Source organism: Leptonychotes weddellii, chromosome 6, assembly GCF_054177405.1.
Source record: "Leptonychotes weddellii isolate Sample4059 chromosome 6, ASM5417740v2, whole genome shotgun sequence".
Taxonomy (NCBI): Eukaryota; Metazoa; Chordata; class Mammalia; order Carnivora; family Phocidae; genus Leptonychotes; species Leptonychotes weddellii.
In genome coordinates this window covers 22,491,176-22,507,318 of record NC_138374.1, presented here as the reverse complement: position 1 = coordinate 22,507,318, position 16,143 = coordinate 22,491,176, and the positions used below count along the sequence as shown (strand labels likewise).

The following is a 16,143-nucleotide window of genomic DNA, read 5'->3' as shown; positions in this document are numbered from 1 at the left end:
AAAAAAAGAAGAAGAAGAAGAAGAAGATAGTAGGAAGGGAAAAATGAAGGTGGGGATATCGGAGGGGGAGATGAACCATAGAGATTATGGACTCTGAGAAACAGACTGAGGGTTCTGGAGGGGAGGAGGATGGGGGGATGGGTTAGCTTGGTGATGGGTATTAAAGAGGGCACGTATTGAATGGAGAACTGGGTGTTATATGCAAACAATGAATCATGGAACACTACATCAAAAATTAATGATGTAATGTATGGTGATTAATATAATGTAATAAAATAAAATTTAAAAAAGGCAACTTTTCAAAAATTGTAATTTCAAGGATATACATGTCCAGTATCAACTTAGTCTTTAGCTTTGTGGAATACACGAAGAATAGTCAGTTTAGGGGCACCTTGAGTCTTTGAACTCTCCTTAACAAACACACCATTATCATCAATCATCAGGACACTGGTCATAAAATTTCTTTCTGACCCAGTTCTATTTAAATACGTAACTCCCATGACTCCACTATATGCAACTACCCTTCTGTTTATAGATTATGTGGCTGAAGGAATAATCTATATGCTTTCCATATCTCTTATTTTTGAGATTCCAACTGGGCATCAAAGTAATAGGATCAAAATTCATAACTATCCTTTTTATAAATAGGCATGTTTTGAAATACTAAGAGCAAATCAAATTCTGATAAATTAAAACATGTTGGGAAAAGCTTGAGGATGACTTGATATTCAAAAGAACCTCATTGAGAAATCAAGTCATAAAGAATCCTTTCAAAATGCAAGCAACCACTCCAAGGTAATTATATATGTAGAAAGATATTATAACTTAAGATGTTTAATATGTACATATAAAGCCAGTTAATTCATCAAATTGATGCAATCACATTACATGAAAGCAAACTAAGATCACCATTTTGCTGTGTAGTAACTAAGTCTCTTACTTTGCTTTGAGATGATGCTCCTGGTTACTTCTTTCAATAGTCCACACGGTCACTGCACTTGGACTTGATAAGCACAGCTGGCGCCAGTTCATAGGGTTAAAAGTCATCTGGCTTACATCCGTACCAGGTTGTGTCTTCTTGCACAAAATGACACCTGATTCCCAGTTCCTTAGAGGGAAATTGTGTTTTGTAAAAAAATGATTCATTTGAATTCCACATCTTGAGAACATTTATCTAATTATTTGAAAACAATTTACATAAATTAAGCCTTAATTCATAATACAATTTATTTAGTCCATGATGTTAAATATAAAATTTATTAATAATTATGCTTATCATTATACTGTACCCTTCTAAGAAAGCAAAATAACTATGTGCTTTTAAAATATTACTCTCTCTCAACTAACTTTGACAAAGCAGGAAAGAATATCCAGTGGGAAAAAAAACAGTCTCTTCAACAAATGGTGTTGGGAAAATTGGACAGCCACATGCAGAAGAATGAAACTGGACCATTTCCTTACACCATACACAAAAACACACTCAAAATGGTTGAAAGACCTCAATGTGAGATGGGAATCCATCAAAATCCCAGAGGAGAACACAGGCAGCAATCTCTTTGACCTCAGCCGCAGCAACTTCTTGCTAGATACACCTCCAAAGGCAAGGGGAACAAAGGCAACAATGAACTATTGGGACTTCATCAAGATAAAAAGGTTGTGCACAGCAAAGGAAACAGTCAACAAAACCAAAAGACAACTGACAGAATGGGAGAAGATACTTGCAAATGTCTTATCAGATAAAGGACTAGTATCCAGAATCTATAAAGAGCTCATCAAACTCAACACCCAATCAAGAAATGGGCAGAAGACATGAACAGACATATCTTCAAAGAAAACATACAAATGGTCAACAAACACATGAAAAAATGCTCAACATCATTCAGCATCAGGGAAATACAAATCAAAACCTCAGTGAGATACCACCTCATACCAGTCAGAATGACTAAAATTAACAACTCAGGAAACAACAGGAGTTGGTGAGGATGTGGAGAAAGGGGAACCCTCTTACACTGTTGGTGGGAATGCAAACTGGCACAGATACTGTGGAAAACAGTATGGAGCTTCCTTTGGAAGTTAAAAATAGAACTACCCTACAACCCAGCAATTGCACTACTAGGTATTTGCCTCTCATGGGTAATCTCTGGTTGCCATCATTATGCTCTCTTAATTAAATCTTCAAATCTGCCCCATATTTTCTCTGACCTCATGGCATTTGCCCATGTCTTTCCTCTGCTTAGAATCCTCTTCCTTACATTCTTCACAGGTTGGTTCCTACTCATCCTTTAAGTACTGTTATAGGTTGAATTGTGTCCCCCCAGATTTATACGTTGATGTCCTAACCCTCAGTACCTCAGAATGTCACTGTATTTGGAAATAGGGTCTTTACTAAGTTAAATGAGGTCATTTAGTGTGGTCCTACTCCAGTAGGATGAGCATCCTTATCAAAAGGAAAGGGGAAATTTAGAGACTGATCCATATACAAGGAGAACATCATGTGAACATGAATCCAGTTATTCACAAGCCAAGGAGAAAGGCCTAGAACAGATTCTCCCTCATAGTCCTTGAAAGAAACCAACCCTGCTTACACCTGGATCTTAGACTTCTAGCCTCCAGAACTGTGAGACAATAAATTTCTGTTGTTTCAGCCATTCAGTTTGCGGTACTTTGTTAATGGCAGCCCCAGCAAACTAATCTATCCATCAGTAGGTGAGTGGATAAACAAACTGTGGTATATTCATTCCATGGAATAGAAAGGAATGAACTATTGATACATACAGCAGCATAAGAGAATTTCAAAATAACTATGCTGCATGAAAAAAGTAATTATGCAGCATAAAAGACAGACAAAAAAAAAAAAAGAGTCCATAATGGATGACTCTCTGTATATAAAATTCTAGAAAATGCAAACAAATCCAGAGTGATAGAAAACACAACAATGACTGCCTGGGGGCAGGGGCTGAGGGATGGGGCAAGGGTGGTGTAAGGGTGTGTGTGGAAGAGCCAATAAGGAAGGATCAGAAAGGGGCACAAGGAAACTTTGGAGTGACAGATATATTTATTATCTTGATTATGGTGATGGTTTCATGGATGTGTACATAAGTCAAAACTTATCAAATTATATTCTTTATATATGGGCAGTTTTTTTGTCAATTATACCTCGATAAAGCTGTTTTTTAAAAAAAGAAACTGCATAAACTAAATGTGGTTCTCTGAACCTAGATTATTATATTTTTGGATAAGAAATGCTGGTGTGTAAGGTGTATCTTCAATCATTCCTGAAACAGTTTGTACTTCCCCTTAAAAGAAAAACTCCCCCCATGGAGTTTATATTATAGATGGAAGAGTGAGTACAGCTTTGAGGCTGGCCCTATGAAATGACCCAGCAAAGACCACAGATGTGTCTTATCCACAGGTATTTCCTATACAGCTGGCAAATGAGGTGTAATGTTCCACTCTCTGAACATATAACTGTTCTAATGTCTCTCAAAACAATTACTTCCAACTTAGCTCTAATAGAGAGTACATCTTAATTTCATCATTAGTGGAAAACAGGCAAACCACTCAAAGCTACCATTTATTTGAAGGAAAGATGAAACTTTATACATTTCTTTACCCAACAAGGTAATATTATAACACATCAACAAAACGATGATAATTTTGCTCTCATATAGCTTTTGCCCTGCCAAATTGTATGCTTAGAAGTAGCAACTATATTCAACCTTCTGATCAGGACTTCTATTCCTTCCATTTTTAACTTGGTCCAGTTTTTTCACATCTATGTCTTTTAATACAATCCAGAAGGACAAGTTTAAAATGTAATCCAATGAAAGGAATTCTGCAGCATACTGTTAACTTACCAAAGGGCCAGTTCAAATTCTGGGAGAGAGGAGTAACTAGCCAGGTAGGTGCCACAGTAACTGAATGAAAGTAAAGTATAGTCCAGAAGAACATTGCCTAAAATATAGAATCCATTACAAAGATTTAATTATCGTGTTCAGATTAACTAGTCTTAGAGTTTATTTCCCTTACCTAATGATTTTCACATAATTCAAAAGCATTTAGCTCTTGGAATAACACATCTCCTAGCTGATTTCTAAGACTATGAACAGAAAGCTAAAAGCAAAGTTAAGATTCTTTTTTAAAAGACATTAGAGTTGGGGGGCGCCTGGGTGGCTCAGATGGTTAAGCGTCTGCCTTCGGCTCAGGTCATGATCCCAGGGTCCTGGGGTCGAGCCCCGCATCAGGCTCCCTGCTCCGCGGGAAGCCAGTTTCTCCCTCCCCCACTCCCCCTGCTTGTGTTCCCTCTCTCGCTGTGTCTCACTCTGTCAAATAAATAAATAGAATCTTTAAAAAAATAAAAATAAAAAAATAAAAGACATTAGAGTTGGGGCTCCTGGCTGGCTCAGTCGGTAGAGCATGTGACTCTTGATCTCGGGGTTGTGAGTTCAAGCCCCATGTTGGGCATAGAAATTACTTTTTTAAAAAAAGAAAAAATTTAAAGATATTAAAGTGAATTAAGACCATTAGGTCACTGTCTCTAGACTTCAATCAAAACTGAGTGTACTGTATCATGTATGTCCCAGTGTGATTTGAAATGACCCAAGAAGGATTACGTATTCCATAAATATATGAAACATTGTAATTAGAAAAGTTATTCAAACAACTTTAAATACTTTGGGGTGTTGTAATCATCCTAGGTTACTTCCAGATCTCTATACCTTGGGTCACAGCTGGCCCTTTGTTTAATATCTTCCAGTTCTTGGAACAATTATAAAAAGTTCTTTCTCATTTGTCCCTATAGTTGAAGACATGAAACAGAACTTTAAAAGTCTTAGTAACAACGTGTTTAAAATGTGCATTGTGAGGCTGCTTCTGTCCTCCTGCATATGAAGATCTGATTTCCCCTCTATCTGCTGTTCTTCAGTGTGGTTCCATAGGTACCAGATCTTCCTTCTCCCATGTCTGTCTTTTGACATGAATAAAAAAAAAAAAAAAACGCTTTACAAGAAAATATATCCTCTGTAATCTCACTACCAAATCTGGTAAATTTCTGGTATTTTCTTCTGTGCTTACTTGTAAATATACATTTTTTTCTTTAAATATAACTTTGAAAAAAATATGTTGCTCTTTATAGCTATAACAATCATAGATTCACAATTCATTTAAAAGACAGGTCATACAGTCTTACTCCTATTGTTTACATTACACTGAGCATTTTATCATTAATAATTCTTCAAAAATGTGATTTTTAATGTTTATATAATACTCCTTTGTGAGATGTTTTAATTTATTTAACCATATTCATATTACTAGAGACGTAGGAAGTTTCCAATCTTTTGCTATTATGAGAGTGCTTTTAACTCCTGTGCATACAAATCTTTGACTATATTTCTGATTTCCTTAAAATTGAATTCTAGGTCCTCAGCTGAGTTGAACTGGGTCAAATATGGTAATATTTACTTCCCAGAAAGATTGTATCAATTATTCCTACTGTGGGGGATGGGCTAAATGGGTGATGGGCATTAAGGAGGGCACTTGTGATGAGCACTGGGTGTTATATGTTAAGTGATGAATCACTAAACTCTACTCCTGAAACCAAAACTACACTATATGTTAACTAACTGGAATTTAAATAAAAACTTGGAAGAAAAAAATTATTCCCACCTTCAGCAAGAAAGTATGCTACCAATTTCACTGCACTCTGCCTAGCAGTTATCAGCTTTAAAAAATTGTGATCTTGATAAGCAGAAAAACCTCATCTTGGTTCAAACATCAAGTTTTTAAAAGGATATTGAGATAGAATGTTTTTGATGATTGTGGTCATCTGTAGTTTTGTGGTTTGGGCAGTTACTTTTTCTGTTGTTCTAATGTGATGCTTGGTTTTTTTCTTATTGTTTCATAAACATTCTGAAAATACTTGGTCATATTTGTTCCAAATATCTTCCTCAGTTTATTTTTTGCCTATTAATTTTTCATGGTATTTTTGATGTTAAGTTTTAAATTTGTATGTAATCAAATATGTCAATTTTTCTATTTTTAATTTTTGCCTTTGTGTGAAAAGTTCTTCCCCATCCTGAAATCATTTCAATATTCTACCATACTTTCTACTTTTCCAATAGGTTTGCTGTTTATAATGAACTCTTATTTTTGTCTGACATATGTTTTGATGTAGAGTATAACATGAATATCCAACTTGATACTTTTGTTCAAATTGTTTTTTTTTTCTTTTTGATGTCTGATCTTATCTATTTGTCACTCTTAGAAAATCTCATTTTTGACTGGACTCAGACTTAGAGGTAGAAGCTTTCAGAGAGGACAGCCTCCGTCTCTTGGCAGTTGGTTCCTGGCGTTTTTCTTAGGCCTCCTTCATTCTCTTGGCCAAAAGTTTAGCATATTCTGCAGCCTCCTCCTTATTTTTCTTAGTGCGCTGTTTCTTCAAAGCAATACACCAACGTTTGTGCTGGAGGACACGTGGAGTAACAAGACGCTGAATCTTAGGCGCTTTGGTTCTAGGTTTCTTACCTTCTTTGTTTAGGGGTTTTTTCACAACATACTGGCAGACATCATCTTCTTTAGAGAGATTGAAAAGTTTGTGGATTCTGTTGGCTCTTTTGCGCCCCAGGTGACGAGGCACAGTAGTATCAGTGAGTCCAGGAATATCCTTCTCCCCCTTTTTTTTACAATGACCAAGTTGAGAACACTGAGATTGGCATCCACAGTGCAACCCCAACAGATTTGCGCTTTCTCTCTCTAGTCCTCCTTGGTCTATAGCAGGAATGCCCCTTACTCAGCAGCAGGTGGACACAGCCATGGGTCAAGACACCCTGCTTCATGGGGAAGCCTTGTTTGTCATTGCCACCACTGATTCGGACCACATAACCCTTCCATTCTTCACCCAGAGCATCAGCAGCAATTTCTGTGGCCATATGCTTCTCATAAAAGGTACAAAGTTTGCATTCATTGTCCACTTCAATGAGTTTCTGGCAGCCAGTAGCTGGGAAAGAGATGTTCAGCTTCATCCTGAAGCAGCCTACCACCTCCCAAGGCACCACGAAAAAGAGCACAAATTGTTTTTTTTTTAAGGTTTATTTTATTTCTCTAAGTAATCTCTATACCCAACGTGGGACTTGAACTCATGACCCTGAGATTCAGAATCGGATGTTCCATCGACTGAGCCAGCCAGGCACCCCTCAAATAATTTTCTTAACATCATTGTTTAATTGTTAAATAATCTATATTATCTATTTTGGGGAGGAGGAGAGAGTATACTTAGCTTTTACATATTCAAGCCTGTCCCCAAACTTCAACTCTTCCACTGATGTGATGAACCCTGCACCAATACCACACTCTTAATCACTATAGAATAATATTAAAAGGACCTTCTGTCTTACCGTCATTCTCTTTCCAATTATTCCTATTCTCTACTTTTCATTCTTCTAGATGAACTTTAGTATCATTTATGTCCTCCTTGCTCTCTAAAACATGATAAACTTAGGAGTTATTTTCTGTGAGGAACTATATAATAATTAGGCTTTCCATCCAGGAATACATCTGTATATATTTAAATATTTTAAATCAATGATATTCTTGTAGTTTTCTTCACTGAGGTCACTCACATTTCTTCCTGAATCATTTCTAAGTATTTAAATCTTCTAATTGTGTGGGTATTTTTTAACCAGCATCTTACAACATTCTTTTATTAGTCCTAGTAGACTATTGCATTTCCATAATCTTCTTTTCCATAGCTATACTTTTTCTGTTTTTATTGCATTGGCTAGAAATTCCAGGTTGATACTAAATAACTGTGGTAACAATAGGTATCCTTGATGACTTAATCATCATTTTATTGTGAATGCCTTTAGAGTTTCATTATTTAATATAAATGTGGCTACTGATGTGAATTAACTTTTAATTGCTTGGACAGGGCTATAGTCAAATAAGCAAACTGGGGAAATTTTAAAGATGAAGAGTAATTACAGTCCATATAGACAGTTACCAATGTATGAACAGGTTACACCTTAAAAGTTGTTTTAATATGTTGAGAATACAAATTTCCCCACAAATAAAATGTTATAAATTATAGATAAACTCCCTGGCTTAACCCAAAGACTTATTGACCCATAAGCCTAAATAACTAAGACTAGCCTCAAGCTCTCCTGAGCTTTCTAACCATGATGTGTTAAATAAGGGAATCATTAGATGGAAACGCCAGTAGATGTGCAGCAGCCCACTGTGGGTCAGCTGTATCTATGAATAAGTCAATAATAATAAATGGTGGGTACCAGTGATTGACATATTATATATGTGTGTGTGTCACACTGACATATCAATTATATATGTGTCAACATGACATATATAATTGATATATCAAATATATACATATATATAATTTCATTTATTATCACTACAGCCTTAACAGTAGATGCTACCATTATCCCCACACCTAAGGAAATTGAGACTCAGAGACTTTAGAACTTGTATGCTACCAATTTACTTGGATTTTCAATAAATCATCAGAAAAAAAAAATGTTCTGAAAAAACACTAAACTGTATTTAGTGCTGTAATAGTCTTCTAGCTCAGTGCTTCCCAAGTTTAATGTACATATGAATCACCCAGGGAATCTTGTTAAAATGCAGATTCTGATTCACTAGGTCTGGGATGGGAGCCATTTCTACATTTATAACAGGCATCCTAGGTGACGCCAATGTTGAAGGTAAACAACCACACACTTTGAGTAGCAAGGCTGTAGCCCACTTAATTAAATTCTCTGTGATCAGCCTGATTCCCTCTTTAAAAATGTGTATTATGAAAAACAAAAATAAACAAAAAACACCCTTCATTTATAAGAACCAGATTTGGTCACATAACAAAATCCTTTAGTTATGGCAGATGAAGAGTCTTGCAGGTTACCTTTCAATTTGTTCCTTCTGGTCAATCCAGGAAAGTTGTATATGTAGATGAGAGGTCTTAGCCTCCGGTCAGAAAAAGCCACAACTTCATAAGGAACATTAGTTGCCACGACACCCACAACTCCATTCATACACTGGAGTACAGTCTTTTTCTTGGTTTCAATATTAATAAATATTACAAAATTCCCACAAGGGTAGCAGATGGTGCTGTCATTGATAAACTGAACATTCTGCTTAGGGAATCCTTGGACCCATCTTTGGGAAAAAAAATATGTCACCATCAATATAAAACATTCCAAATACTTTTTTTTTTAAACAAAGCAAACAAAAAGCCATCAAAATATTTGAAACACATCTATTCTTTTTTCACCCCCTTACTGCCCAAAACAATTTCTAAGATAAAAGAATACATATGCTGGCTGTGAGACCAGTTTGAGTCCAGGCACTATAGAAATTTAGTCTTAGGTCTTAACAGCCTTCTTCAGAGAACTTTTTTAGTGAAGCAAATCCTCTGACCAAACCTGAGAAAGTCTCAGAAGGATTTCTGGGGTTTGAATACTTGGAAAAGAAAAAGTAAAAACAACAGAGAGAGAAAAGAGCCTGATCTAAGACAAAACAGGGTGTATCCTGGGCCGTTCTATTATCTTTGTTTTGACTTTAAAAATAAGCTTTAAAAAAACAACTTTGAATCAGGCAGCCTGCTTTGTGGTTGTGAGCCAAGTAGAAAAACTGTTTCTTTACCAAGATGAAGGGTGTATAGCTGTTATTTTAGATCTAAAAATACAGATAAATGCAGAAAATAAATGGAATTAAGTCAACATGAATAAAAAGGTTAGAACACAAAGGAACATATTTTTAAGTAAGGAACGTGTGGTGGGTGTATGCTTCGGAAGGAGAGTCTGATTCTACTTTTATTTAAATACTAAATTTATGCTTAAAGATGGTGGGGAAGGATAGAGAAGGACACTAGTCTGGTGAGAGACTTCCACGGCCTGGAGAGTAGAGCCGGGGCCGGCGGAAGATGCTGTATGAAACTCTAAAAATGTGGAAGCAAAGAAATACCCCTTTTATCTGTGCAGCTCTTTATACTTTTCAAAGACCACTAAAAGTGCAAATAAATCCAAAGTTAGTGGATAGTAGTTAGAAGGAAGGGCCTGACTGCCCTAACTTAGGGGGGAAAATCACCAAAGATGACAAGGACAGGAAGGCAGGATGGGTGTGGGGGGCGGGGGAGGTTATGTATGAAAGGTCAGGGGGAAACGGGAGTACTAAGCCAGAAAGACGAGGCAGAAATGAGGAGGAGAGCAACTGTGGATGAGTGAGAGGGGTAGGGTCACAGAAAAGTGGGGGGAGGGGTGCAAACAGCTGGAGATGTGGTCACTAAATAGGGGGACGGGGGATGGAGACAAGAGGTCACACAGGGAGTCTGCAGGAAAGCTTTGGGGGATAAAGAAGAGGTCCAGGTTTCCGGGAGAGCGGGTCTAAAGAATAGGAGGAAGAAGAGGGTAGGGAGGGGATTAGATCAGAGGAAGTTTCCCGCAGACCCAAGTCAATCGCCGGGCGGTGGACGCCGCACCTCACGGACAGGGACGCGCCGGCGGTGGCGTAGACGTTCTCCTCTCGCTCCCGGCCTTGCGCCATGAGCCGTGTTTCTCTCAGCCGGGTCCCGGGCAGGACATGCCCGAGGCCGCCTGGGGTCTGCAGCCGTTACTCCAAGATCCAGCTGCGCCAACCGCAAAGCGTCCGCCGTTACCACCGTATCCAGGAGACTGTAACCCCTGCTCCCATTGGCTCTGTCCTGTAAACCTGTTCCGTCTCGACCCTAGCGGACTGGTGGAAGTGCCGCCGCGCCTCAGCCAATGAGAGAGCGGTGGGCGAAGCGAGGGGCGGGCCCTTCGGAGTGGGTGCTGGAAGGCCTACCCTGCGGCAAATAATTACAATATTAATACTATCAATAGCTGAGGTTAATATTGTGTGCTGACCACTCCAGACGTTGTTGCAAGCGCCACGCAAGCATTATTTCATTTAAGCTTTAAATCACTCATCAGCCCCATTTTACAGATAAGCAGAGTGAAGTGGAGAGAAGCAACTTGCCTCAGGCTGCAAAGTCGAGTGGGACTTAAAGCCAGGCGTCATCCAAATCTAGAGCTCCAAGCCTTTAATTACTATATTACTCTCAAATGGCCCACGGCTCCTTCAAGGAGGCAGACAGCTTCAGGAAGTAACCCGACCGAAAGGCCAACATCTGTCCTTCTTGCTTCCTTTTCCCTCTTATACCCTCTTTTCCCTCTCTCCCTTTCCTTCTCCTCTCCTCCCTTCCATTCCTCTTCTCTTCCCTGCCCTCCCCTTCTCTTCTTTAGGTCTCTCTTCCCTGTCTTGCCACCTTTTCTCCTTCTTTTCGTTCACAAACTTTACTGGGTATCTCCCAAGCATTGAGCTAGTCACTTGAAACAAAATAATGAGCCAAACAGATAAAATCTCTTCCTTCTTGAAACTTAGAGACTGGTGGAGTCCAGAAAGGGGAGGATTGACGTCCATTTCACTACACAAATACAGAATTATAGATTGAACTAAAAAGAAGAGGAGCATGATACTGTGAATAAACATTTATGTTAAGGTCCTTGATGTGGGAAACAAAGGCAACAGAAAAATTAAATTTCCTTACTACTTACAGCTCATTGACAAGTCCTTGAAACAGGCAGAGTGACATTCTTCTAGGAACTCAGCTGCCTCAAGGTTAATACTTTGCTAAGGCAATCTTAGCCTGACCCCCTGATCCTGTACGTCTGCTTTAACATATAAAAATTCTTTTGGAAACTTCCTTTATCTTTACCCCCCAAGATATGTGTTGACAATCCCCCAAGCATATGACCCACTGATATAAACCTGAGGGGTACCATAACTAAGGTCTTACTGGACAATAATAAATGACCTTTTCCTAATAATAGCTAGCCCCCCTCAAGGTCCTGGAAACCTTGCTTCCAAATTCGTTAGAGACTTTTGCTATCCCTAACTCCCTCCCAACTTGAAAGTATATAATCAGCCACTCCTCATGACCCCGGTGCAGCTCTTTCTGCCCACAGGTCTGTCCCTGTGCTTTAATAAAACCACCTTTTACACCAAAGAAGTCTCAAGAATTCTTTTTTTTTATACTTTTTTTTAAAAAATATTTTATTTATTTGACAGAGAGACACAGTGAGAGAGGGAATACAAGCAGGGGGAGTGGGAGAGGAAGAAGCAGACTCCCCGTGGAGCAGGGGGCCCAATGTGGGGCTCGATCCCAGGACTCCAGGATAATGACCTGAGCCGAAGGCAGACGCTTAACGACTGAGCCACTCAGGCGCCCCGAAGTCTCAAGAATTCTTTCTTCGCCATCAGCTCCAAACCCCAACATCTTTCCTGTATCAGTCCTCACCTAGTTGGAAGGGCAGTCAGATGATTTCTGTGTGCATGTGCCATTTTCACTGAGAGCAGAAGGATGAAGAGTGATTGCTGGGGCTGGCAGGGGTCAGGGAAGTAGGATGGGCAGAGGAAAGTTTTTGTAAAGGTGTTAAGACCGGACAACAGATTGGATGAACTGGGAAGGGTAGCGTGATTGGAGCAGAGGGAGATGAGAAGAAAATACTGAAGACCAGGCTAGAGAAAGAGCCACAGGTCAGGTAAAGGCCAAGTTGAGAATTCTGGTTTTTCTCCCAAGAGCCAATGCAAACACATTAAATAACTAAGTAGGAAAATGACATGATCAAATTTATGACTATAAAAGATTCTGGCTGCAGGAAGATTAACAACTGGCCAGGAGAGTAGGGAAAATAAAAATAGGAAGTTCTGTTAGGAGCCCATTTCATGGTCCTAACAAGGGGAGCATGGCAGGGTGTTCAAGCACACCACTATTGGCATTTGAATCTGGATTGGAGGATTCGTGGGGATCCCCATGCAGGATATTTAGCAGCATCCCTGGCAGTAGCACCTCCACAGTTGGGACAATCAAAAATGTCCATAGAGGGCGCCTGGGTGGCTCAGTTGGTTAAGCGACTGCCTTCGGCTCAGGTCATGATCCTGGAGTCCCGGGATCGAGTCCCGCGTCGGGCTCCCCGCTCAGCGGGGAGTCTGCTTCTCCCTCTGACCCTTCTCCCTCTCATGCTCTCTGTCTCTCTCGCAAATAAATAAAATCTTAAAAAAAAAAAAATGTCCATGGACATTGCCAAACATCCATTGGGGTCAAAATCACCCTTAGTTGAAAACAACTGATCAGTTAATGTATTAAAAATTATGTCAGAAGGTGAAAATCTATAGGATTTGGTGGTGGACTGATAAAGAGGGATAAACAAAAAGGAAGAATCAAGGATGGTGTTGGATTTCTGATTATCACGGTCAGAGATAGTGGTGCCCTTCACTGAAACAGGGTGAAGAAGGAGAGGAGACATGTGTTTCTCTCTAAAGAATTTTTTTTTTTCTGAAATATAAGTGCCCAACACATGCAGTGCTTAGTGTTAAAGAACTGCACAGAATTGTCTGACAAAATCCCACATTTCTGAGTCACAGAGAGTAGTGGCATGAAGAAAAGTCAAGCTTTCCCCTCTGGTACTTCCTAAACCCTGGGCAGTTTCCTGTTGCCATTCCCTCACTAGTTGGTTCATTTGTGTTTTGACCAAGCCCTCCCTCCAAACATACCTTTAACCACAACCTGAGCATCTTAAAGCCAACAGCAGAGAAGAATGTGATGAGGTAAATCCTGCCACTGCTCCCAGGGTAAGTGGTAGAAAGAGAATACAAGGTAGGCAGGAAATGTGTACTCTGGAAAAGAGATACTGACCAGGCTGACATCAGGCATGATCCTGGAAATCTGAACTTGCCCAGTGCTAGAGCAAAAGAAGAACTGAATGGAATCAAATTGGAAAAAGCCATCTTATGGCTATGTTACTTCATGAAACCTGACTGGGGTTTAGATGAAAAGGTCTCCAGCGGGGTTTCTGGGATATCTGTTGTTGATATTCAGGAGGAGATGCCCTGATCTGCACCATGTGAGTTACAGGAAGATGAGTGGCCTTTCTTAGTCTGGAGGGGGAAATATTGATCATATCAGAGGATGGACTGGTAGGGATAATTCAGGAAAATCTGTTCCAGTGCTCACTCTGAAAGATTTACAGATAGTAGAAACAAAAGCTTCCTCTAGAAACAAGTTCTTTCTCTAATCAGTGACCTGTAGGAGCAGCCCTAAGCATCCTAAGGTGATAACCAGTATGCTCTACCATTTTTGGGAAGCACCCAACCCCCCTAAACACAATCTACCCCTCTCAACTCCCTTTCTCCTTGCAAATCTGCCCCCTACCACCGTTAGACCAGTCCTGGACAGCATAAGCCTAATTCTCAGCATTAGGTTTTAATCTTTGTAGGAGAACTCAGCTCAATGCCCCCCAAAAACAGTAGTCAATTCAAGTTCATTGAACCCTAAAGCCAAAACCTGTCCACAACCAGCCACAGAACAAAAAAATGCTTATGTCCCACTAAGAGATTATTTCACTCCTGGCTTCTCTTAGGTCCCAATCAAACTCCATGATATCTGAAAGATGAATTTTCAGTAAGTTTTTCACCCATTAACTAGGTTTTCTAGGACCATTTAAACGTGGAAAAAGATTACACAGCATAGTGGAAAGCATTTCAGTAAGTAGATGAATAAATGACCTCTACTGTATTAGCTAATTATTTGCTTTTTGTGAAAGGTAGCAATGTTTATAAAAAAAGTTGAAAAACCAAGAAGTGAGCATTGTTTCCCTGGGTAAAAAGAAATGTAAATAATGAGTGTTTTTAAGGTAAAGGAATAACCATTTGCAATAGGCGGTACCTTCTTATTCTTTTGTAGTTGGCCCATTTTATAATAGTGGATGATAATAAACCACAATTTATTGAGCTCCTATTATGTGTTGAGAACTTAATAAAATCTGGATCCTCCCAATAACCATGGTGCAGAGGAAACTGGGGCTCAGGGAGTTGAAGTATGTAACTCAAGTTGGCATATTTAGTTCTGCATAGATTTCCTCTCTGCTCAGCTATAATAATAACAGCTAACTCTTAGGCCGCTACTCTGTGTCTGCTACCATTTATGAAACATGTATTATTTTATCCCTACTGCATAGACAGGGAAATTGACTCTCAGAAAAGTTAAGAATTTTGTACAGCCTATCACAATCTCAAATGGATTTGAACCCAGGTATTTTTAATTGTCTTAAAGAGCCCTTCTTTCCAGAGATGTGCAGACTTGAAATTTTAAATCAAACTGGGCATTTAATTTGAATTGAGCACTTTTCCTAGAAGAAGAGGAAAAATAGGGAATCCTTCATAATTCCCAGAAGTTTTAGAATAAAGAATATGGGATGAGGTTACATTTTTATGGAAATTCTGGGACAATTAGTAAAAATGGCTGAATGTTATTATTATGTGCATTTAATCTAACGTTTTTGGGCTTTACTTTCACATTTCAAATATTTTTACAGTGTATGTAGAACATACCTTTATGATGACATTTCTTGTCCCAAGTTGCTTCCTTGATCTTGATACTGAAATAACTACACTTGGTTAGAACATGGAAAGGATTTGTAACCAACATCCTAGTACACAATACACTGGATATACAGTGTTAGACCATGCTTTAAAGAAGATGACTGAGAAATTATTTAGTTTAAAGGGGAGAGGGGAGATTATCACATCAGACCCACCCTGAATTCCAAGGCAAGAATATAAATAGACACCTGTAAGCCATTTATCCAAATATTTTAAATGATTTATGAACCTTTAAAAGTCAAAACACAAATTACAAGAATGAAAATCAAAAATTCAAATCAGAATTTTAAAATAAAGCCAAAATTGTTATTTCACTTTTTGTTTTAATTAAATCTTTTAAAATATTTTATATCAAAAATTGTCATTCTAATGTTCAATATCCATCTAGTCAAAGTAAAGAATTGGTGTCAGGCTCCAACATGTTTCATCTAGACCCACGTACATAAATAAATGTAGGCATAATAAGATTTATATTGTATTGTAACACATTCCTCAGTCTCATGTGTTACTATTGCCAATGCCATATTAATTCATGAGAGCCCCGGAACCACAAATTGGAACCCAAAGAGAAGTAAGAAAATAGTTACTTGGGACGCCTGGGTGGCTCAGTGGATTAAGTGTCTGCCTTCGGCTCAGGTCGTGATCCCAGGGTCCTGCAATTGAGCCCCGTGTCGG

General features: G+C 38.9%; 1 protein-coding gene and 1 pseudogene across 1 annotated transcript in view; both read right to left on the bottom strand.

Annotated features, from left to right (window-relative positions):
• Window positions 1-10,700, bottom strand: part of CFAP43 (cilia and flagella associated protein 43) — a 96,371-nt gene extending 85,671 nt beyond the window's left edge. The window contains exons 1-4 of the mRNA XM_081823071.1: window positions 10,487-10,700; window positions 8,912-9,165; window positions 3,858-3,954; window positions 938-1,108 (exon numbers count right to left, since the gene is read on the bottom strand). Coding sequence (XP_081679197.1) covers window positions 938-1,108; window positions 3,858-3,954; window positions 8,912-9,165; window positions 10,487-10,551 — 587 coding nt within the window. The 5' untranslated portion in view covers window positions 10,552-10,700. The remainder of the gene's footprint in view (window positions 1-937; window positions 1,109-3,857; window positions 3,955-8,911; window positions 9,166-10,486) is intronic.
• LOC145722147 (small ribosomal subunit protein eS6 pseudogene) lies at window positions 5,028-8,913 on the bottom strand (annotated as a pseudogene).
• Window positions 10,701-16,143: the final 5,443 nt, after the last annotated feature.